Raw genomic sequence first — 25,320 nt, 5'->3', positions numbered from 1 at the left:
AACACAAGATCCAAAACCAGATGTACGTCACTATTTAGAGTTTTAAAAAAAGAATATATACATATTTGCTAGTATTACTGATTACACTGGCTGCTTCTGGGATGGAAAAATAGGTACTTAGAGAATAGAGGTGGAAGACAAACTTTTCAATTTTTGAATCATGAGGATGTATTATCTATTCAAAATAATTAAAACACATAGGTACAATATGAGCACTTAAAAAAGAAAAAAGAAAACCTAAAAGAAAAGAAACCAAAATGTCAGCAATGGTTATCTCTAGAGATTGGAAGATGAATGGGATTTTACTGCATCAACTTTTTCATCTTTTTCTTCCCATGTTTTATGAGCATAACCCAGCTGAACAAAGCAGCATATTTAATAAGGTACAAACAGCATTCTTTAAAGTCTTAGCTTAAAAATTCAATATTTTGTTTCTATGATTTAACAAATAGATCAAATCCTTTTAAAACAGCAACGTCAGGGGAGGTGGGAAGTATATAGTTCATTGATAGAAGGCATGCTTCGTGTGCATAAGGTCCTGGGTTCAACCGCCAGTGCCTCCATTAAGGAGAAAAAAATTAAATTAAATTTTAAAAAACCCAGCAATTTTGAACTATAATATTCCAACACATTGCCAGTAGCCAAAATAAATCTTTTAACAAATTCAACACAACATTTAATACAATGTATTAGAGGCAAACTACAATGTATTAGAGGCAAACTACAAACTACATCTGGCCCACTGGCTTGTTTTTGTGAGGTCAGCAAGCTAGGACTGTTGTCTACATTTTTAAGGGGTTGTATTAAAAAAAAATAAAAATATGAACTTATTTACAAAACAGAAACAGACTCACAGACATAGAAAACAAATTTATGGTTACCAGAGGAGGAAGAGGGTGGCAAGGGATAAATTGGAAGTTCAAGATGTGCAGATACTAATTTATATATAATAGACAAACAAGTTTATACTGTATAGCACAGGGAACCATATTCAATATCTTGTAGTAATTTATGGTGAAAAAGAGTATGAAAACAAATATACATATGTTCCTATATGGCCAAAGTATTGAGCTATACACTAGAAATTGACACAACATTGTAAACTGACTATATTTCAATAAAAATATATTAATACATAAATAAATAAAAATAAAAACCCACAGAGAGGTGTATGCGACAGAGATAACACACAAGGCAATGTACAAGGAGATAAATAGGGCTGTATAAGAGTTTTCATACAAGGATATTCATCACGGTGTTGTTTCTAATGACAAAAAATGGCAGGAACCTAGATGTCTGACAATTACGCATTGAGTGAGTAACCCACAGTGCACTGGACTGCAGCTATTAAGAACCATGATGAGTGCAAAAATATTCATCAATACTGGGGAATATTCACTACACTGGAAAACAGCGGGCCCCAAAGACTATGGATAGCCTGATGCCATCAAAAAAAAAAACAAAAAACTACAGGTTTGGAAAGAGAATGTATGTGATGGACATATACAAAAATGTCAACTATGTTATCCTTGAATATGTGAATTATACACAGTGAATGTTTCTTTTTCCTTTGTACATTTCTGTGGGGCTTTTTCCCTTTTCTGTATTGAGCAAAAACTACTCTGACTAGAAGTTAATAATTCAGGTTCAACTATTAAAAATGACATTTAAAAAATTTTTTTTAAAGTTTAAATAATCTGGATTGCTACTTATGCTCATCATGAGAGGATTTTAAACTACAGTACCAATAGAATAACAATTTGCCTTATGAGGTAAAGTAATATTTTTCTTACCTTATTTTATTAAAATCTCTTGATGATTTACAAATTGTAAATAACAATAAAAATTTAAGAATCAAAACAAAAAATTCCTACTATAAACTTACTTTTAGAATGGGTTTTTATATATTTTATTGCAACAAATCTTGCAAAGTGATACATCAGGTGAATAAACTTAGGACCACCAGGAGAAAGAAATAATGAACCAACAACTTGAGGAAAGCTACTTCCACACTCAGCCTAAGGAAAAAAGAAATAAGATGATTTGAAGACCTTATCAACAATAATCTTTATACTTACATCACATTGTTTTTAAAACATAACAGGATTGACCAGAATTGTTCCATTTGAACCAAGATGAATTTTTGACTCTTTCTAAACTCCTGGACTTGGTCACAAAAAATAATTCAATTTAAAGCCATAATTATTGATACTATTTGGGGACATAAGTTAAAATAATCTATGGTCAAAAAACTTTTCCCTATACAAAAACTGTGATCTAAACTCCCAGCAACTCAAAAAATCATGCCCAATGCACCTAGTCAACAAAGCTGGTTTCCCAGGAATATACAGAATCCTAACCAAAAACTATCAAAAAGTATTATTCTGATTTCCTTGCTTATACTGTTAGCATAAGATCATTAAAAAGATTTCACCTCTAATAATTAATGTACCTCAATAGAGTTGGAAAAAAATTAATGTAGTTTTTTAACTTCTTAAAAATTTGCATCTTTAAAAAAGGCAATTTTTTAAAAAAAAGCATACTTACAGAAATCTTTTTTAACCATTCACAGCAATGTTTTCGGAATTCAGTATCACTTTTTTGGTCAAATGGAGGCCAACAAAGTCTTAAAAACAAAAATCAAAATTAAAATTATGATTAAAAAAAACTCAGCAAAATTTAAAAACATAAAACTTATCTCCTATATATAGAAACATTAATGCTAAATCAAGATGAACATTCATAAATTTCACCTAAAAAGAGATATTAACCTATAAGAAATTATATCTTTTTCTTTATAAGTTTCTATGGGGTTAAATTCAGTTTAGTGAATTTTAAAAAATCAGTAAATATATATATTAAATTAAGAAATGAATCATTAAAATTAATGAAAATCAGCTAATAAAGACAACACTCTCAGTGGATTCACTGCACTAATGCATAAAGATGGTATAAGTAAATTAGAATGTTAAGCCTTGGGAAAAAAAGAGAGAAACATAAATGGTTACACATGAAAAACACAGAAGGAATGGCATAGGAGGTTACGGCTCCTAGAGTAGTTAGTTGGTACTACTGTTTTCTGGACAAAAAATGAAATTATTAAAAGGAAAAGTTTTGCCTCAGTTTTAGTCGAAAATAATGGACTTTAAAATTTGCCTATTGCTTTCTCTTGATAACCACTTTTGCCTAAATTTTCATTCTGAGGCATAATTATGTGTTTAGGGTCCCACTTTTTCATATTTCTATAGCATAACACACATTCTGTACTCACAGAAAGAAATTAAGCATGCAAAGAAAAAAGGGACTAAAAGGGTGGAATGTCAACAGTCATTCTCTGGTTGGTGGGTGTAGGAATAATTTTTACTTCCTTCTTTAACTTTTTCTGTATTTGCTGAATTGCTTAAAATGAGTTGTATTTTGTTTATAATCAGGAGGAAAAAATCAGAAAAGCTATTTTTATTTGAGCAGAGGAAGCCCTATACCTTAATAACAGGGATTTCCAAAATATGTTTCAAATATACTTGTTCTCCTGGTCACTCATAACTTTAACTGAAGGCAAAATATTAAAAATAAATTATCAAAAATAAAAACAATGCCCTAAACAATGGATTTGTTGCTTTTCTATATAAGAGGATGATGGCACAATATAAACAGTAAGACAAATTTGAACACTTTTTCTGACAGAAGAAACCCAAATCACATGCAAAACAACTTGGAACCAAGGCTAGTGAGTATTCACATTTTTATTTCTCCTTAAACTATTTCATATACAACAGTATATGACAATAGGCTAAATTTAATTAATAGAAATGACTTTTGTCTATAGCACTTGACACGTTTACATGTCATTGACAAAAATATAAGGATTTACAGAGACCTAGAAAATAAAATTAGACAAAACAAATAGTATCGCCTACAAAAAAAGGAATAAGGGAAGGGATAATGTACAACAAGTAAAGCAAAATTAAGCCTATAGATAGATTAGTACCAGTTAACTGTTCTGCTTAATAATTAAGACTATGAAGAATGTTAGGAATTAATTTTATAAAACAAGATCCAGATTATTTATGAAATCTACAATGATTTTAAGATAAGTGACCAAAAAAAACCCCTCAAATTTATAAAGGTTAAATACTAAATTTGTAAGACTCAAACCTGACTTCTGTTACATCCATTCAAAATAATAGTCAAAAGCCAAAACTGAAATTCTGACTTTTATCAAGGCATAATCCCTTTCAAATCCTTTACAAAAAGAAAATGAAATAACTTTTACTCACTTGAAAACTTCTTTGGTGAGAGACTGGTCGAGTGTTTGAAACAAAAAATAAGAAACTATTTGAAAGGCATCACGGTTCAGCTTGTCAAACATGTTCCTAATGGTTTAAAAGAAACAGAAGTGGGGGGGGGGAATAAGGAAAAGGTTAATAAAACTAAACATCCTCTGAAGCTGTGTAAGAATCTGACACAAATTAATATTTTTCATTTTGTTCAAGAGGTCGAGGCAAATTAATTTTTCTAATTCATGTATATATTCATAGCCAACTAAGAAAAACATGTTTTTATTTGCTGATTCTGAAAATATAGATAAAATAGAAGAAAACTGATAGAACTTGTTTTATTGCAATGAAAACATTCTATAAAAAGAAAAGGAAAGCTTTTTAGGTAGAGAGAAAACAACAGCATATGCTCTGGTGAAGATGATGACATCAACCAACATTTTCTGAATAATAATAAAAATAGCTAAATATTTATTGAGTTTATTATTTGTCAGATAGTATTTCAAGGCTTTTAGAAGCAGTAACTCATCTAATCTTCACTACAATCATATGAGGTTAAGAACTGTGCTTACTGCTCTAAAATGAAGTATTTTATCTAATCCTAATGACATTAGAAAGTAGTTTGAAGCAGGGTGGGCACACCTCAGTGGTAGACCTCATGCTTAGCATGCAGGAGGTCCTGGGTTCAATCCTCAGTATCTCCGTTAAAAAAAAATAAAATAAATAAAGGACCCATACCTATTTTCCATTGGCTCAACTTAAAAAAAAAGTGGTTTGATTATCCTCATAAAACAGATGACATGACAAATAGATGTGAGTATTTCTGTGAACATATAAAGCTATTTTCTTGAAATAAGCTTTTTTGAGTTGGAGGGGAAAAGAAGAGTAACATTAAAGTTCCCATGTTTCTTATCCTTTTGCCAGACAACTCTTTTATCATTGGAATGCTTCCATTCCTCAGCAAATACAAATGAAGTTCCTATCTCCTTATCATCTCTCAAACCTGTTATTTTTTGCATATAGTATTCTGCTCTCTTCAACACTTCTAATTTTTAATAAGATACTTGTTAAAGGTTTGTTCACCCACCAGACTGAAATTTTATAAGGGAAAAGTTAATGTCTACTGTATTCACTACTGTATACCCAAATCCAATACTGTGTTCAATTAATACCTGTTGAATAAACAAATGAATGAATCACCTTTTCTTTCCATTCCCACTGTCACCTTAGTTTAGGTTTACCTAACTGCAAAGCCCTGATTCCTCTTCTAATCTATTCTCTGTACTGTAACCAGAATTTTTCCAAAATGCAAATCTTTGGGGCAAATATCTAGGAATGGAATTTCTGGATCATACGTTAAGTGTATATTTAACTTTATGAGAAAAGTGGTTACACAATTATGCTCACAGAAGGTAGAAACTCAGATAATTGCACATCAAAAGCAATGAATTTTACCATATATGAATATAAGAGAATAAACTTTTTTAAAACTTAAAAGTAGATTTGATGCCATGTTCATGCTTTTCATATTATAAAGGGGATATCAGTTTCAAAACAGTAGATCCCTCCCAATGACCAATTGGCGTGACTGTAAAGACACAGGGTAGGGGTGTGGCAGGGGGAAATCTATGTTAAAATGTTAAAAATAAAAAACCTATCATCACTGTACTAGGACTTAACAGATTTTAACTAATTTTCAAAAGCAGACTGCAACTGAATTAAACCAGAGCAAAGAAAATTAAGATTGCTAAAACACTGGAGAGAAGGATGCAGTGGCAACTGGAACCATTCTCAGCAGAGACCTAGAGAAGCTTTAAGTTTCTCTGCCAGTACAGAGAAAATGAGACTGTTCTGTGGGGCATCAAATCATATGAGATAAATGGAGTATTCATTAATACACAATCATAACCTGATGAATGCTGGTGAATCACTGTCAATCTTTAGACTAGGCTTCTTAGACAAAGCACTTCTACATATAAATAGTAGTAACTTCTAAACAAATAGTTACAAAACAAAACTGAATTACTCTAAACCTTGAGAGTAAAACAGTTACAATACAGCTAAAAAAAGTCAAGAGGAAGAAGGCAGAGGAGGGTAGGTAACTGTAGGTGAAGCTAGTTAATTAGCATATAAATAAGCTACCTTCATTGTGAAATTATATAGTGGATTATCAAAAGATCTTTTGACATTGATATATCAAGAAATAGAGATCTAAGTACATTATTTAAACACTGCCACAAGAAGAACCGAAATTACATAATTACAAAGGTCAAGAAGATTTAGAACAGGAAACAGCCTATGTATGCCAAATTTCCCTTGACCTATAGTGGGGAATACATACTGTTTGAAGTTGATAAATTAAGACACAGGAATATGAACAAAGTAATTAGCTGTATGATCAGAGCCACATTAGCGGCAAAGTAGGAAGAGGCTTTTACTTCTCATCTTAATACCATCTTCTACTGTTTTTGTTGTTGTTTTGTGGTTTGTTTTTGTTTTGCTAAGTGTAGCATGCTTATTCCGTTAATTCAAGAGATAGAAATTATAAACTAAAGAGTAACCACCCTGAAAGGCTCCTTTGGGTCCTAAAGGTGTTCGCACATAATGGAAGACGTTCCCCACATTCTTCCATTATCCTCGACTTCACGGACTACCCAGCTTCGCTACTAAAGGAGGAATAACCCGCCCCTTCAGTTTTGCCCCAACTCGGACTCTACTCCCCTACAAAGCGCTCCCGTCAAAGTCCCCTAACTGTTAGTGTCTACCACCAGGCTAGCAGCCACTGGGCTCAGGGACTTTGTAGCCAGAGCCAAGCCACAGAATCTGCTCGACTACTAGATTCATCAACCAGTGAGGTCCGCAAAACGGCAAATCACCCCAGCGCCACCATGCTCAGACTCCCCCGCTCAGCGCCGCCGGTCTGGGCGTCCTTACACTCCGAGGTGCGTGTGCGACACGATCTTTCCGCAGGCTGTGGTCGCCGGGCCTGGCTCGAAGCCGAGCGCCTGCAGATACATCCAGAGATGCTCCTTCTCGAAAGAAGTGACCCAAGCCGAGCTCATCTTGGCGGGAGGCAAGGGCCCAGCAAAAGAAGGCGCAGGCTCAAACGACTCAGAGGGCCCCTCAGGCTCCCTCCCTACGGGCAGCCTGAGGTGCCGGCGGCGGCGGCTTCTCCATTGCCAGCGCCTGCTCCTCTCTCGCCCGGAGCCATTTCGCCTCAAATGGGCTCAAATGCCTCAAATGACCTGAAACTATGAAGTATCGGGAAAATGGAGCCTCTAACAACAGTACAGCACAACCGCCAAAGAGAAGCCACCACAAACCGAGTCTCCCGCGCTTCCGGAAGAGCGGTCTGCGCCGGCGCCGACGGGCTTCCTGGGGAGGAAGGACTTCCTCGGGAGGAGGGACTACCTTGGAGGACTATGTCTCCCGCCATGCAAGGCGCCTTTCTCTCGGCTCCTTCCGGTCATGACCAGCCGAGAACACACAAGACCCACAGGTCATTACGGGACCGGGGAGTTATTTTGCGCTGGCGTAACAGCAAGCAGGATCTTGCGGGCTCGTCGGGCTTCGCGATTTCTCTCTCTTTTTTTTTTTTTCTGATCTTTATGGTTCTTTTTGCTTGTATAGGCCTACTACGTCAGGTAAAACCCATAGACTGTTGTTTACTATAGTAGAAAAAGCCCTGGATTTTATCCTCAGGTGTTCTCACTAGTTGTGTTACCCTGAAAAAGTCACCTAACCTCTGAGCCTCAGGTCTATTATTAACAAAATCTTCCATGCCCTTAAGTGCTGAATGTTCCTTTCATCTTGCTCTAAGAAATCTGACTCTCCCCTAAGCACACACCTTTCCCCTGCAGCCCTCTCAATTAATGACTGTGTTCTCCCCCACATGTCATATACAATAGCACCTGGAAGTGGGGTGGGTATCATGCTTATTTCTCATTGCCACCTCTGGCAATTATTGCCTCACTAAAACCACCAGCTCCTTCGAAGTTTATAGTATCACCCACAACTGTTCCTTGTGGAGGTTATGTGTAATATCTCCAGGTTGCTAGACCTCATTGTGAGATTTAGCACTTAATCCTCTGTTTCTCCAATATTACTCATGGGATAATTTTTGGTGGTTTCAATATCCATGTATTATATCCACCTGTCCAATACGCTGGCCTCTAATTTCCTCTACCTCTTCTCAGCATTCTGGCCCCTTTCTCTTTCTGCCAGATTTATCTGGCAGAATCCAAATCCTTATTAAATCCAGTTCTCTGACTACTCCATACCTGCAGCTTAGCAGCTAAAAGCAATTATGATGCCTGGTATTACCCAAAATTCATGACAACTCAAGTAGGCTCTTGGGCCTGTCCTCTCCACCCTACTATTTTCCTCAAATCTCACTGTCTATACAATTATACTTCTCTTCTTCCCTCCGTTAAACTTCCAATACCTCCTTTCTACTCCTCACTTACAATGATGTCCTTTGTTCTTAGTTGATAGATACTTCCAAAAAAGAACTTTCATCAACAGTTTACCAATATCTTTGCCCACAGTCTTCTTTATCTCTTGTTAATCTGGGTGAATCAAGGTGTGCCTGCCTAAAACCAGTCCTCTCACTCATTCGATGGACTGAATTCCTCTTCTCCAACACAAGGAGTTTGCACCAGCATTTGTCCTCGACATGTTTAGGTGGGGCACAAACAATAATCCTGTAATGAATGTCACCAGTGAGGTTGTATATATATATAATGATATATTTGGATATTTAAAAGGGTTCATATTTGATAGAGTTCAATCAATTGCAACCATTATCCTTATTGAAGTTCAAACTTTCCCATCTTTAGTCAATGGGAACTCTTCAAATCAGCTTCATCTCTATCTGAAATAGCAAGAAGTTCAAGGCTCATATTACACGTTTCCTGCCTCAGATATGGAATCTGCCATTTCTCCAAGAAGCCCTGATTTCTTTTGGTGGGAAAAGGTATTTCTGAACTCAATCTGGGCAGCAGGGATGCTCATCACTACTGGGTTGGTTGTTGTTTCTACAATTTACTTAACTAATAATTATTTAATGCTGCTCTGTGCCAGGCATTACTCTAAACTTTCTAATTTATTTATTCTTTGTAACAAACCTACTATTATCCTTATTTTACAGATGAGGAAATTGAGGTACAGAGAAACTAAGTCACTTGTTGAAAGTCACACAGCTAGTATGTGACAAAGCCAAGATTAGAACCCAGAGTCTGAACCATCATGGTATGCTTCCTCCCAGTTGACCTGTTTTTAATCATATGCCTCTCCACTAGGCTAGGGAAAAGCAAAAAAAACCTTGACCAGCAGACTCATTGGGACTTCCCCACTCCCAAACACACAAAAGTTCCCTTACCAGAAAAAGCAGGGATGAATTCTGGAAGGAAAAAGAAAGTCCACTAAGTCCACTATATCAGTTTTAAAAAAAAAACCACTGATTCAAGATTATACAGCCCATTTTTTTATTATAGGCATTTCAATGATTAAACTTTGAAGAATTGTATAAAATAATATATGGTGCAGAACTAGAATCTCTTACAAAAGTTTGGATCCATCAGTGTTTCATTACAGTTAAGACCAAGTAGCCAAAAAATAGATTAATCCCTAAGCCACAGGAATAAGCACATAGGCAAAAATGAGGCTTAAAGTGACACAAACTGTGTGTTCAGCAAAAGATTTTTCTTGTTAGTTTTTCAACATTTTGCCCTGAGCGGGCTCAGAGCCATTGGCATGTGAATGATCTGGTCCATCTTCCTCTTCCAAAGGTATAACATCTGGAATTTCATCATTCTCAAATGTCAAGTCTATGACAGTGAAATCAAGTACCTGTAAAAGAAGAATCTTGGATATTCAAACAAACACTAATGAAGTGAACTGTTAAGTCCAAGTGACCTCTTAGAAACGTGAATTACTGCATATGCATGAAATTTACTTTGTCTAACTATGCCTTCTGACAAGGTGTTTATGGTCTTATTTCCACAACTCACTCATATTATAAAAGCACTAAGGAAATGTCTCTTTAAAAGGAAATCAACTAGTGGTAAAGCTTATTAAATAAAAGCTTTTTGAAAATACAAGTTATAAAGCATTTCTGGTTATTTGTCTATTAATCTATTATTCTCTTAAAAACAATAATACTCCACTTTTCCATAGGTCTGATTTCTAATACTATAACCCTTTGGGGAAATGTCTAGGAACTGAGGAAGCAAAGGGTCTTTTAATAGTTAAAATGACCATCACAATGTCCTAGCTCTTCTCTGCATAGAAAAGGCTTTTAGGGATAAGTTCTATTAACTCTTACTTCAGGTACAATTTTGATAAGCAAAGTAACATTTCTTAACCAACATAAGATTAAAAGCAGAAAATTAGTAAGGTATAATAAGTTATAAACGCTAGAATCTTGATAGCAGTGGGAAAAAATTAACTGATTCCCTAACAGAAGCAAAACAACTGACAACAAGAAAAGAAATGCATCCAAAAATGGAGGGAAGAGGGAATGAGGAGTTAATTGTTCAATGGGTACAGAGTTCATGCTTGTGATGATGATAAAGTTCTGGAAATGGATAGTGGTGATGGTTGCACAACACTGTAAGTGTACTTACTGTCACTGAATTGTACACTTAAAAATAGCTAAAATGGTAAATTTGATGCTATGTATATTTTATTACAATAAAAATAGTAAAACATAAATAAAAGACACGAAGAGAGAATCTTGCTTTGTTTATTGGGCCTCTTATCTCCATTTTGTGGCCCTTATTATACTTTTCCCTAAGAACCCAGGGGCTCAGAGGACTGTCTGGTCTGAGGTTAAAACTTCCATCATCTATTCCTGAGGCTTTCTATTCGGGGAGATCACACTATATTCTAGCTCCTCATGAATGTTCCCTTTACAAAGATTATATCCAATCTGACATCCACAAAAGCCAGCCATGTTTGTACAGATTGATTCAGAGCATCAGCCAGGCACATCAAATATTCCAATTTTAGCCTTTTTAGGTTAAAAGGTACACCTTGCTTGGCTCCCTCTTCTGATCTATTTCTACTAAATATATATTTTTAACATCAATTATCAGTCTATTTGTTTTTAATAAACGTAGAACAGGAAGCTACAACACAAGAAGATGTAGGCAGAGGGATTTTCTGGGGCCCAAATAAGGAAACAAGAAGCAAGTTTCTCCTATCAGAGGCTAGAGTGCTAAAATGGAGAAAATAAGCACTTTGACAGTAAGCACTTTGATCAGTAAGACATTAGACTAAATCTCCACTTTGCCACTTATCTCTTTTCAACCTCAGTTTCCTGACCATCTTCATCATGGGGTTTTTAGAAATGTAGCACGAGAGAAATCACTTCACACATTCACAAAATAAATTTTCTTCATTGACACCAACAAACCATAGTTTGGATCATCGAAACAGGAACATAAAGGAGTCTCTTGCCGAGAATGCCCATTAGGCATTCTGAGGCCAAACTAAGAATCACATGCTTACTATGAAACCGTGGTATAACCATAGTCCCTTCCTGCAAGGTCATTCTTTTCAGTAGAACCAAGTGACCATGCCAGGATTCCAGGGACGCATGTAATTTTTGCAGGCTGTTCACCTTACAACCATAAGGGGGCACCTTTCATTCATAAACTTCATTGACTCCCATATTTACTGTGACAATTTTCCAGAAGGTGGCACTACACATGTTGAGAGAAAGGTACTATTTTCTAATTTGCATAAAGGTAATCTAGTGGTGGCCAGGGGGCACTGCATAGGTGGCGCTACTACAGAAATAAAAACAGTGCCTGTGGGAATTTAACCTGCTGGTAAAGGTGAGTATGCATGCAGTGCTCATAAACATGACACAGAACTAGGACAACTGATTCTGAAATAGAAAATAATTATTGAACTAATGAAGTAAAAAGAAAACCTAAAATTTTGGCTTACATAAAAGTAATTCTAATGTAGAGCGCTATAAAAGGGATCGTGCAAGATTAGCTCTGACACCAAATACGTAAGATTGACCCTGTTGAGGTTTTGATTTTAACAGAAACCTCTGCATAATATGCAGCTTGATTATGTGCTTGCAAGGTAGATGGCCGGGAGCATCTTGATTCTGCTTTACTCTTTTTTTACCCTAAACCTGAACAGCCTGGTACAGCTGAGTGGCCTGATGCAGATACCCTGCCTTACAGTAGGGGCACCCTCTTGGACCCCGAAGATTTGTCCTTGGCAACAGGAGTCCATGGAAGAGGTTAGAACACTCAGCCTTGGGAACAAGTTTTCCCTGATTAAGCCTGAAGAGACTTCTCATTCTTCTCTCTGAACAGTCCAATGCTATTTCCTTTCCAGTTTCTCTATCTTTCAGATGAAGTAGATAATTCCAACAGTGGAATTATCCAGCATCTTTTCCTTACCGAATAGCAACTGTGGAAACAGGATATCCAACATTATATGACACCTGTTGGGAATGTGGACAATAGCATGAATGAATTGCCCTTTGAGACACAAACAATAAATACCTTGGCCCTCCTTCCAATTCCCCACCTGCTCTCCAAGGCATCATTAAAACCCCTTTACTTAAAGATCTGTCCAGAAATATCTAGCCTGCTCCTTCTTCCTCCTTCCCCCACTGGCCACCTCCATGAACTAAAGGATACTCTAAAAGGGGTATCTCAGGTAAACCAAATTTTAGTTTTCCTCTTTCACTTCATTAGTTCTTCGATATCTATCATGCCTTACCAAAGTGGGTGTATTTTCCTCATCGTGGTATTATATACTCACTCTGGAACTGGCAAGTTAAAGACACTGCATGTCACTATCCCACAGGTGGTCCCCCCATGACTCTAGCACAAAATAGAAAGACACCCCATCCTTAAACACATCCATCTGTTGAAGCATCACTAATTTTACTTTACAGATGATAGAACTAAGGCTAAGACACTAACGGCTAATAGACCATGTTCCTTTTTTTTTGCCCAGAACTAACCAGAAAGTTCATACAATATTACATGCAAAGGGGAAAAAAGCGTCTTTGAACACTCAGGCACACTACGTCAGGCTTCATGCAGCCAAATGTTCAAGAACCCGCCATGGGTAGAGACTGTGCTAAGCTATCAGCTTTTTTTCTTCAAAAGAATTGTCCTCCTTGGGAAAAAAATCTATTAAACTAAAACTGCCAGTTTATGCAACAATAAAGCTGTAAGATGCAAGGACACCACAAATGTCGAGACATGTTGACAAAACGTGTGTAGGTGCAAACTTGAATCACAAAGTCAGACAAAACCACAACGGTGTGCTCACGGCAAAAAGCAAGGGCTAGTGGTGTTCTTCTAGAAGCTAAGAGAGGTCTCTTTTACGTCCTGTCTTGCTCATGGAGAATGGCTTTAAAATGTCATTTTACAAGCAGTTCAGTTGGTACTATAAGTCTTAAGATTGGGAAATGTAAAGGTTTACCTTCAAGAAAACCTGTGCATAGCTGTAGTATATGAATTTTCCAACCGATGAGAATAAACCACAAAATATTGGCTTTGAAGTTTTGAGGCAGATGGAAGCAGGGTCATATCCAATTGGTATCAATAGATTTTTTTAAGAGACAGAAAGTCTAGAAAAGCCAGTCACTGACCTTTCTGACCCCAGGGAAGGAGGAAGAAGGAGCAGGATTTTTTTTTTTTTTTGACAAAGAGACAATTTATTAGCATTGTTACGACAATGAGGACAGGGAAGCCAGTGACTGGACAGGTTCCACCCTGGACACCCGTAAATCGTGACAGTTCATCTTTCCAGAAATTAGTAGCTCCTTTGCTTCAAGTTATTTCAGGGAGCCCCTCCAACTGAGTTCACCTGTTTACTGATTCCTGGAGTTACCTCAAAGGGGAAAAAATTAGTTCTCTAGCTTGGTAAGCTCTGATAGACCCATTCACACCAGAAGTCCATGTAAAGTTATTTGCTGCTTCCTTGTTTTCATGGGAATAGGGGTGAAGCAGGGCAGAAAGAAGAGACAAATTAGAACTTAAGATTTTGATTCTTCTGAAGGGCGGCCTAGGTAACATTTGAGCAGGGCAGGCAGAAGCATGTAGTGCTGTTTCATGAATTCTAAGAATCGGCTTTAAAAAAAAGTTTTGGAGTACTGAAGCTTTGTTATGAGGAAGTTCGTATTTCCTAAATAACTGACTCACATCGAGGGGACTCGAAGTCTGGATACTCTAGGCAGGATGTAGATTTTCTACAGGGGGTCTGAAATCTTTTTTTTTCCTAATTAAACTCATGTGGTCTTCTAAAGGTACCTCAGCCACAAATGAGGTTAGTGACTTTGTCCCAAAGTGACAGCTTGGTACATTAAGTCCAGCTGAGACTGGACACTGAACAGTCTCACTCCAAGGCCTAAACTTTAGATGGCTCCTTGGCAAGAAACACTGCTGCCTTTATGTGACACGGATGCAGTCACTAAAGAGCTTACTTCCAGCTCTGATTTCTTTTCAAAAAGGCAGTCAGACATAAGTAGGTCCTTCTACTGACTTAAAAACCCCGCACTCAAGGGTCTAGGAAATGGGCAAATGAAAGGAACTACCACCACCCAGTTCTTAGAGGAATATTAGCTTGTAATTTCTTTAGAACTTGTTATCAAACACTCCATTTTTAACATTCGTCTTCCTGTGTTATTACAAATTCCCCAACAGGCCATTTGAATTCATGTGTATTAATATGTGTTTCCCTGTCATGCAGGCAAAGCAGTTCTAAGAAAGCTACACACAAAGCACATGGAACACACAGCATAAAACTGATCTATTCTGCAGTGAATTTTATTGAATTCCTTCATGAAAAACAAAAAACTCAAGTAGCACAAGCATGCATTGTGAGACAAACAAGTGTCAAGGCCTGCTCAGACCAAACCGGAGCAGACACCAGTTCACACACCAGCCCACATGAAGGAGTTTTTATTCAGTACACACAGACAGCAAAAGCGGCAACAGAATGAGACCATAAATACGCTGGAGCTTTTCTGAGTTCCGGCTATGCTCTGACCAGCCTATCACTTACTTCTTACCAGCCAGGTAAACAAGAGGGCTATCTGCTCATGGAGAAATTTTAAAGCTCTTAATCCAGTTGAAAACAAGTACAATTGAGGACCTTTTTTTCTCGCTAGCTGCTCCCCCACCTCAGAGTTGTCTAACAGATTTCAATGCATCAGGAGGTGTCATCTGGCTGGCCGCCCCATGCACTGCTGAGGCGGACAGGTTAATGTGTTTTGTGCTCAGGCTGCCGGGCCTCTTGGCTGGTTGTGTTCTCTGCATCTCGGGCCTGAGCATTCTGAGACTCGATCAGCTGAGGATAAAAGGGACCTACCAGCCAGTTGAGGGGCGTGTTGTTAACAAGATAATCCATCACATCATCTAAGGACGCCTTCATTTTCTGCAGCTGTTCTTTGCTGGAAGCGAGGAGGCTTTCAGACACTTCCTTAAAGGAGGCAGCATTGTGAAACACTGAGTAGAGGTTGCCAGCCATCACCGCCAAGTGGTTGGCCTGGTCTTGGATGTTCTGTGGTAACCCTCGGAGGTGGGACAGGAGCATGTGGGACGTGGTCTGGAGCTGCTGAGTCAGGTTGCGGGCAATAGCGAGAGTACGTGACTCTATGTCCTGAAAATGAGACAAGTTTAAGAATTAGTAGTGGATCCAACAGTCCTATGTATGAATTAGTCCAACTGCAGTAAGCTGGCTATACGTCCATCACACGTGTAGATTCTTTTACTTTTTAAAATCCTCATAATGACCCTAAGAGCAGCAGTATTATTTCACAGACATGAACATAAACTCAGAGTTTAACAGTTAACAACTGGAAAACGGCTAAGTGGGGATTTGAACTAGTGCCCAAGTCTTCAAAGCTCATGGTCTTAAGCTGAAGAAACCTAACTGGGGAGGAGGGACAGAAGGAAAATACTCTCCATGTAAGTGGGGCAACTTAGATAGTCTCTCCTCAAATAAGATGTGATATGAACAGACAATGAATCTTGATTTCAAAGGCAAATGTGTACCAGCTTTTGGAACCCAAAGAATCTCTTTCTAGGACTACAATATACAATTTCTTCTGCCTGGAACATTCATCTGCTTACTGACCTTTCACCTGGTTTATTCACCACTCAAGTATCAGCTACCACTCATCCCTGCCAGCAAACCGTCTGACTCACCCACCCTCCCTTCAAGGATGAGTTAGTACCCCTCCTGTCCTCATAGTATCCTCATAGCACCTAGATTTATGCTGTCCGAAAAAAAAAGAAAAAAAACCCCACACACTATGACAGTAAAAATGCCTGCATGTGTACCCATTAAAAGGCCAAGGCCCAAACAGATAAACAAGTTTATACTGTATAGCACAGAGAAATATACTCAATATCTTGTAGTAGCTCATGGTGAAAAAGAATATGAAAATGAATATATGTATATTCATATATGACTGAAACATTGTGCTATACACCAGAAATTGACACAACATTGTAAACTGACTATAACTCAAAAAAAAAAATTAAAAAGGCCAAGACCCATGTTTCTGTTAGTTGTATCCTGTTAGGGGCAATATGCCTATCTGTAAGTTGTTAGACAAAGTTACTGCACATTTTTGCTTTTCTGTCACATAACAATCTATGTACACTGTATTATTCAAACTTTTGATAGAGAAGAGTATTCTAAGAGGAATAATAATATCCGAAGTCTGGTAAGAACTTCGGAAACTGTAGCGGATGACTCGGTCCCAGGGTCTTACCTCAGCACAGTGGGATTCGTCTGCATCATCATAGCCAGTGCTTCTCTTCCACTCCACCCAGGAGAGGAAGAGCTTATCCTGAGCATCCTGAATTTTCTGGTTGGCACTATGCACATTCTTCCTGGCAAATTCAATCTAGAACACATTGAAAGAAGACAAAGGAACAAACTAGCCAGACATTCATGTTAGCCTGTTCTCAGATCTATGATGCAAATCAGATAACATAAACTCTCACAGAAATTCTTGGTATTTGAGACCTATCCCCAATTATCAAGTTAAAATTACAAAAGAGAAGGGAACTCAAACTTCTTCCCTGTTGCCAGCCACCTACTTCCCCTTCCATGAATAAACTGGTTTCTGATAGCCATACAATACATACTGTTCTGTAACTTGGCAATCCTTAATGGCTACATAGTCGTCTTTTGTGCCGTATCAATTTAATCAGTCCCTTATTAGTGGGTGTGCATTGTTTACACTCTTTTGCAACTCTCAAGAATTATCTGTAGGGTAAGTTTCCAGAAGTAAAGCTGCTCCAGGCAGAGGTGTTTGTAACTTTTCTAGAACAGTCCCTTTAATCCCTCAGAAGAGTGCAACACAGGTGTACCTCTTTCTCTACACCATTGCCCAAGTGTCAAACTTTGCCAATACCACTAGACAAGACAGACATGCGTAATTTGACCCCTCAGAGTAAGATTAACATCACTTCGTATTTTTCAACTATGTATACTTCCTTTTCTATGACTTGTCTGTATACTCTTTGCCCATTTTTCTATTGGATTATTTATATGCTAAGATTAAAATTCTTGGATTTGATTGATGATTGGATGATTACAGTTACTCCCAATATTCGAGATAAATGAAATCACTTCAGGTTCCTTTATTTTTTTTTTTGTATTCTGTATTCTATATTCTGTATTCTGTATTCTATATTCTACATTCTGTATTCTGAATTCTGTATTCTATATTCTACATTCTGTATTCTGTATTCTATATTCTGTATTCTGTATTCTATATTCTGAATTCTGAATTCTGTATTCTGTATTCTATATTCTACATTCTGTATTCTGTATTCTATATTCTGTATTCTGTATTCTATATTCTGAATTCTGTATTCTGTATTCTATATTCTGTATTCTGTATTCTGTATTCTACATTCTGTATTCTGCATTCTATATTCTGTATTCTAATTCAACATTCTGTATTCTATATTCTATATTCTGTATTCTGTAATCTATATTCTGTATTCTGTATTCTATATTCTACATTCTGTATTCTGTATTCTATATTCTACATTCTGTATTCTGTATTCTGAATTCTGTATTCTATATTCTACATTCTGTATTCTGTATTCTGAATTCTGTATTCTATATTCTACATTCTGTATTCTGTATTCTATATTCTGTATTCTGTATTCTACATTCTGTATTCTATATTCTGTATTCTGTATTCTACATTCTGTATTCTATATTCTGTATTCTGTATTCTGAATTCTGAATTCTGTATTCTGTATTCTATATTCTACATTCTCTATTCTATATTCTGTATTCTGTATTCTATATTCTGAATTCTGTATTCTGTATTCTGTATTCTATATTCTGTATTCTGTATTCTATATTCTACATTCTGTATTCTGCATTCTATATTCTGTATTCTAATTCAACATTCTGTATTCTATATTCTGTATTCTGTAATCTATATTCTGTATTCTGTATTCTATATTCTATAGTCTACATTCTGTATTCTGTATTCTATATTCTGCATTCTATATTCTACATTCTGTATTCTGTATTCTGAATTCTGTATTCTATATTCTACATTCTGTATTCTGTATTCTATATTCTGTATTCTGTATTCTATATTCTGAATTCTGTATTCTATATTCTGAATTCTGTATTCTATATTCTACATTCTGTATTCTGTATTCTATATTCTACATTCTGAATTCTGTATTCTTTATTCTGTATTCTGTATTCTGAATTCTGTATTCTATATTCTGTATTCTGTATTCTATATTCTGAATTCTGTATTCTATATTCTACATTCTGTATTCTGTATTCTGTATTCTATATTCTACATTCTGCATTCTGTATTCTACATTCTGCATTCTGTATTCTGTATTCTATATTCTGTATTCTGTATTCTGTGTTCTGTACTCTATATTCTGTATTCTGTGTTCTGTATTCTATGTTCTGTGTTCGGTATTCTATATTCTATATTCTGGATTCTATATTCTATATTCTGGATTCTGTACTGTATATTCTGTGTTCTATATTCTGTATTCTATATTCTATATTCTGTGTTCTGGATTCCATGTTCTATACTCTGGGTTCTGTATTCTGTATAATAATTCTAAATTCTGTATTCTATATTCTACATTGTGTATTCTGTATTCTATGTTCTATATTTGGTATTCTGTATTCTATATTCTCAATTCTATATTCTATATTCTGTATTCTGTGTTCTGTATTATAGGTTTTGTGTCAGGTTCCTTTAAATGAAGTTATACTCACCAGGTTGACAGTGGAATGGAGCTGGGAAATGACCTCTTGGCTTTTTTGCTTAGCTTCTTTAACCCTGCTGAGGGCCTGCTGGTAGGCCCGAGAGCGGAGTTTGGTAGACAGGTATCCCAGTCTAATATAATAACTTGGTTTCTGAACCATATCAAATCCTTCCACTTTTTTGGCTTCTTTTTCTGAAGTTATAAAGAAGGGACAAAAAAAAAAGTCAGGGATCACAGCTGTCAGTGACAAGGCCTGGACTCTAACCTAGATCTTGATTTTGCTGATTCCACCCACCCATCTAACAATTATGCACGTCTTTTTCCAAGACAGCGCTTGTCTGCTGCTGGGCTTGGCAACCCAGAACAACACATCACTGAATCTGACACATGTCATCTACACAGGTCTCTTCCCAATAGAGCTCCTTTGGAGTTACAGTAAACACTAAATGATTCACGATGCTATACAGCAGCCCATTAAAGGCAATCTATTTATAGAAAATATTTCTATAGGCTAATTTCTCCTAAAATTTCAAAACTTACTATGAACAACTCCATGCCTTAAGAAGGAAAACTATTAAGACAGAAAGATTAGTGGTTGCTCAGGAGGTTGAGGATCAGGGAGGGGGTGGAAAATGGGTGATGGAGATGGCCTGCAAACAGGCATGAAGGATCTTTTATCTTTTGGGGTAACAGAAATGTTCTAAAACTGGATTCTAGTGATGGTTGGGCAACTGTAAATTTAGAATGAAAACAGGTGACTTTCTTGGCATATAAAATATATTTCAATGAAGCTGTTTAGAAAGATTGCTTTAAAATATAAGATATTATTTCAAGATGAAAATCCAATTACCTAGTTCTTCCTGGGTGAGAGGGAGGTACTGGTCTACCAGGAGCTCTGATTTGGTGAGCGCATTTTCTACTCCACTGTTCACCAGCTGCATCACCCGACTTCCCAGGACTGTGTTGATACTGTCATTGACCACAGACTTGGTTTTCTCCACACTGCCTGTCACTGCTCCTTTGGTCTTGTCCACCACCCCAGTGATCGTGCTGGCCAAGGAATCCTTGGCCCCGGACACAGAAGTCGTCACAGCATCTTTCGCCCCAGTCATAGCACCTTTGGCACTGGCAACAACCTACAAGGAAAAAAGCAAATCACCTGGCCAGTAAGAAATATGGGCATAAATTTACTGTCTTAACTAAGGTAGCATAATTTAAGAGTTCAAGAATGAATCGGCCCTTTCACTTTCTAGTTGTAGGTCTCGGACAAGTTGCTGAGTTGATGAGCTTCAATTTCCTTCTTATGTATAAATGCCCTACCTGCCACCACTTAAAGGTAGCTGTAGATGAGGAAAACAGATATAAAATTTGTCAATTTGTCAAGTTTTTTTTTCTTTTTAAACTAGATGAATCTGAGATCAGGTACAAAGGGTACTCTAAGAATGGCATTTTCCATGTTGACATGCTTGTACTGAGCCCCTCATGTATGCCTATATGCACAGACTTAGGTACCATGCACACCTGGGCTGATGCACACAACCTCAGAAGGCCAACATACAAGCAGAGATGTCAGTTATCCATCATACAAGATGAGCTCTCAGATGCCAAGCCAAAAAAGGCCCTATTTACTATCTCTGCATTTATCCAATACCACACAGCTATCGGTTATTTAAGAAACCAATTTCACTTGCAGAGATGAAGCCACAAATTAAGAGAGATCAGACTAAAGGTATTCTAAACCAAAGGTGGACAATTCATCTCTCCTTCTTAAGATATAACCTGACAACAGTTCAGGAAGGGCGATTACTCTTTCAACACTACATCACAGGTTGAGGGAACACGTTAAGTACTACCTGTTTATGGCTTGCCCAGACAGCCTGTGGTAAACAGATAAAACTTAAAAACATGAGGTGGCAAGCCTCAGCACTCTTGTTCCAAGCTCACCTGTTTTGTTGGCTGATTCAGAATAGGCAGTTTCTCCTCAATCCTGTCCAGCCCCTTGCAGGCATAGGTATTGGCAACAGCAACTAGAAGAATCACAAATGGTGAAAGTGTTAACAGTCTGGGTAAGAGTGAGTATGTCTTATTATACCCTGAACCTTTACTTTTATAAAAACAAAACAAAACAAAAAACCCAGCAAAAATATTGATCTTCATATACCACACAATGCATTATCTGGTTTCTCTCTTTCAGACAGAAGATTCTTGCTCGGTTTCTGGCAACTTTCTTCTACTAACAGGGAAATAAAAGTGTGGAGGAAGAGCAAACAGAGGCAGTGACAGGCCAAGCAGGAAGCTGGTCAAGAAGCTTCTTCCTCATCCTTGTTCCCTCAACTAAGGTTAATGCCAAGAAAAGCCAGGCTTCACCTGAACCTTCATTCAGGGAATGAAGTACCTGAAAACTCAAAATTAGCATTTGCATCGTAGTTTAATACCTACCTACGCTTAATTCAGTAGGGTTATCACCAGGAAACCGTACACTAATAGCACCCTGGATCTCCCTAACAAGACCCATATTTCAGTCCTAGCTCCCCCAACTTTCCAAGGATGACCAAACCTAGCACTAGTAGTACTAAATTCATTTGGGAAGTAGCAGAGTTGGAAAACTTATTTCTAAAACGTTCCCTTTAATCCTAAAAGTCCATGACATACCATTTGGGGGAATGATTTAAACCTTTATTCAAAAGTAGTTCATAATGTGGAGAAATTGGAGGTTCTACTCCTACGTATACCCAAGAGAATTGAGAACACATGTCCATACAAAAACTTATATACAAATGTTCACAGTAGCATTCATTATTCAGAACAGCCAAAAAGTAAAAGCAACTCAAACACCCATAATGAATTAATGAATAAAATGACATATCCACACAATAGAATATTATTCCATGTTAAATAGTAATTATGCTACAACTTGAATGAACCTTCAAAACATTAAGTGAAACAAGCCAGTCATAAAAAAACACATATTTTATGATTCCACTTATTTTAAATGTCCAGAATATGATACCTATGAAGACAGAAAATAGATTAGTAGTTGCCTAAGGGGGAGGGAGATGGGGAGTCATTGTCAGTGAGTATAAGGATTATTTCTTTTTTTAATTATTCTAAAATATACATAACAAATCTCACCATTTTAATTATTTTCAAGTGTACAATTCACTGCCATTAACTTCATTCACAATATTGTGCAATCATTACCACTATCATTTCCAGGACTTTTCCATCATCCCAAAGAGAAACTGGTATGAGGTTTCTTTGCTGGGTCATGAAAATGTAAAATCGATCATGGTGATGCCTGTGCAATTCTGAATATGCTAAAAATTAATGAATTGTACACTTTAAGTGGGTGAACTGTATGTTGATGTTAAAAAAAAAAAGGCATTCATGTGTACTGTGTAGTCCCAAGAAGTCAGCTATTTCAGTTCACTCACTGGCTCCCCGTGTGATCTCAGCTGCCAATATAGAAGCATCTCTGAGGGATTTTTTTTTCATACAACATCTGCCACTGTTATGAAGTAGGCCTTCTGTAACAATGAAGGTCACCTGGCAGTTACTCAGTAAAGGCAGGATGTCCCTCGGGAATGGCTGAGGATTCCCTGATGTGGTTGCTTAAGGCCAAATGCTGGCATTCACCACATTCAGGCTAGCTTCGGGCTTCCTCTTGATGAGTACCTGGGGGCTTCATTTTGGAGGGGAAACCAGAACTCACGTTGTGGCTCCAGCTTTTGGATGATAGGCAGAGCACTCGTCATAGCCACCGAGGTGATGGTCTTCACGCCCTTCTCTGCCATCTCACACACAGACTTCAAGCAGGGATACTGATCCTTTGTACTGACGTAAGCCGTGGAGACAAGGTCATAAGCGGAGCTCACCAAGGGCAAGTTGGCCACCCTTGTCACCACATTCTACAACGGAAGAGGGAGGTGTTAATTTCCAAAACACATGGGGACAGAAAGGAAACAAAATACAGCTGTTTAAAAATCATACCGGTTTTGGTGCCATTTTTCTGCCTGAAGAGACGAAATCTGCAGAAGAGAAACTTATTTCAGGACACCGGGGTAAGATGCTCCCAGATTCATTCCCCAACCCAAGCAAATGCTAATTCAAGTTGAATGAATGAATGAGTGAGTGAGTGAATGAATGAATAAATGTGAAGTAAGTGTTGTCCAAAGTTCTTCCCACCGTCCAGCTCTCAGAGCTCTGCTCTGGGCAAACCCGTCCTGAAGCAGGATTTCAGAGCTCATATGTAAGCTTTCACTATTAAACAGGCTTCACAAAGAAAAACAAAGCTGTTGATATATTTATCTTGTTTTTCCACCAGGACAATGGAGATGCCTTTTGAAGAGCAATACCTGTCCTCAAAAATGCTAACGAAGTTAAAATCCGTATTAAAATTAAAGAGGTATTTCAAGTAGAAGACAGCTTGGACAGTCAAGATGGACTGCTTGATCCTTGTTAAAGGACTGAGGCTAGTTCAGGGGACACCAAGCACAGGAGGAACTACCCCAAGGAATTGAGATACTTTTCAGGGCGCTTTTAAATGTAAATTTAGTGTCCCCAACGACCCACACCCACACAAAACTGCTTCACCGCTAAGCAGCGGAGCTGGGAAGGAAAGAACCCGCCCAGCCCGCTGTCCACCACTCCCCGGCAAATCAGTTCACCCTGAGGCCGCCACCAAGGTTCCCAGTTTTACCAGAAAAGAGGAAGAATCACGCTTAAGGCGGGAAGTCACGCGCCAGTATCAACAGCTCGGCTGTCACTGCCTACCCCACAGAAACTATTCTTTAAGACGGTTTTCTAACGCGTTTCCTTTTAAATAATGTCCTTTCGGGACAAATGGAAACTGTTACCCCGCAACCAAGCCAAGAAGCTACAACCGCATCAAAGCAGCGGGCGGACGAGAAGTCGCAACGAACAAAAAAGCGAGGGTGGAAAAGCGCAGGCCCAGGAGACCGCCCCTTCCCAGCTGGGACCCGGAAACCGCCGCGAGGCCGCCGGGGCCCGTCCTGGAGCCCGTGCAGGCGGGGTGCGCACCCACCGGCCGGCAGCAGCGGGAAGAGCGCGGCCCGGAGACTCCACGCGGCGCTCACAGCGCAGGGCCCGCGGACGCCGCGCTGTATACCCGCCCGCCCCGCCCCCGCGCCGCGTGACCCGCGGCCCCCGGACACCCGACACCCCGAGGCCCGGGTCCCCGCCTCCTCGCCTCGCAGCGTCCAGGTGTGGAGGCCCCTGTCTGCGTGGGCTGGGGGCGCTGTCTGGGTGGGGGGTACTGAGGGGACCCCCGGGGAAAATGCGGCCGCCGCCCACGCCGGCTCTGTGCTCTTGCAAAAGGCGGTGGAGGAGTCGCGCGGACAAATGAACAGTAACTAACCTGTTGATTTCTCTCAGCCCTCGGAATAGAACTCTTTAAAAACGGAAACAGTGACGCTCCGACTGTTATTTATAGCAAACAAATAACTGATAAAAGTTTTGTGAAATTCTAAGGGATGACAGCCCTGTAGAGATTTGTTTTGCTACTCTTTTGACTGTAAAGTCAGTTCCTCAAACATACGTGGAATTTAAAGTGGAATCGGAGTTTCTGAAAAGGGCCTGAGAATACCGTTGGTTGGTCTTTTTTTTTTTTTTTCCTTAGGGAGACTTAAACACAAATCACTCCCAGATGGTAGCTACTTTTGTTTTGAATAGACTTTATTCTTTTAGAGCAGTTTCAGGTTCACGGAAGAATTGAGCAGAAAATTAAATTCGCACATAGCCCTCTCCACCCACACATA

At 38.2% G+C, this 25,320-nt stretch overlaps 2 protein-coding genes across 7 annotated transcripts in view; both read right to left on the bottom strand.

Annotated features, from left to right (window-relative positions):
- The window catches only part of HAUS6 (HAUS augmin like complex subunit 6), a 34,582-nt gene extending 26,968 nt beyond the window's left edge, over positions 1-7,614 (bottom strand). Inside the window, exons 1-4 of the mRNA XM_006208266.4 lie at positions 7,212-7,614; positions 4,278-4,373; positions 2,548-2,626; positions 1,886-2,018 (exon numbers count right to left, since the gene is read on the bottom strand). Coding sequence (XP_006208328.2) covers positions 1,886-2,018; positions 2,548-2,626; positions 4,278-4,373; positions 7,212-7,339 — 436 coding nt within the window. The 5' untranslated portion in view covers positions 7,340-7,614. The remainder of the gene's footprint in view (positions 1-1,885; positions 2,019-2,547; positions 2,627-4,277; positions 4,374-7,211) is intronic.
- A 2,170-nt stretch (positions 7,615-9,784) lies between these two features.
- The window catches only part of PLIN2 (perilipin 2), a 75,624-nt gene continuing 60,088 nt past the window's right edge, over positions 9,785-25,320 (bottom strand). Inside the window, exons 1-9 of one of the 6 annotated variants that reach the window (XM_072959351.1) lie at positions 24,588-24,714; positions 23,534-23,571; positions 23,256-23,451; positions 21,488-21,570; positions 20,394-20,679; positions 19,554-19,735; positions 17,044-17,178; positions 15,633-15,923; positions 9,786-10,127 (exon numbers count right to left, since the gene is read on the bottom strand). In XM_072959351.1, coding sequence (XP_072815452.1) covers positions 9,987-10,127; positions 15,633-15,923; positions 17,044-17,178; positions 19,554-19,735; positions 20,394-20,679; positions 21,488-21,570; positions 23,256-23,451; positions 23,534-23,548 — 1,329 coding nt within the window. In that variant the 5' untranslated portion in view covers positions 23,549-23,571; positions 24,588-24,714 and the 3' untranslated portion in view covers positions 9,786-9,986. Of the gene's footprint in view, positions 10,128-15,072; positions 15,924-17,043; positions 17,179-19,553; positions 19,736-20,393; positions 20,680-21,487; positions 21,571-23,255; positions 23,452-23,533; positions 23,572-24,242; positions 24,532-24,587; positions 24,715-25,320 lie in introns of those variants that run through there. The other 5 variants (XM_072959354.1, XM_072959356.1, XM_072959352.1 and 2 more) reach the window with 5 other exon arrangements.

Source organism: Vicugna pacos, chromosome 4 (genome assembly GCF_048564905.1).
Source record: "Vicugna pacos chromosome 4, VicPac4, whole genome shotgun sequence".
In the NCBI taxonomy this organism is placed as follows: domain Eukaryota; kingdom Metazoa; phylum Chordata; class Mammalia; order Artiodactyla; family Camelidae; genus Vicugna; species Vicugna pacos.
Note: the sequence above shows the minus strand (reverse complement) of the source record. Positions and strands in the feature narration are given on the sequence as shown.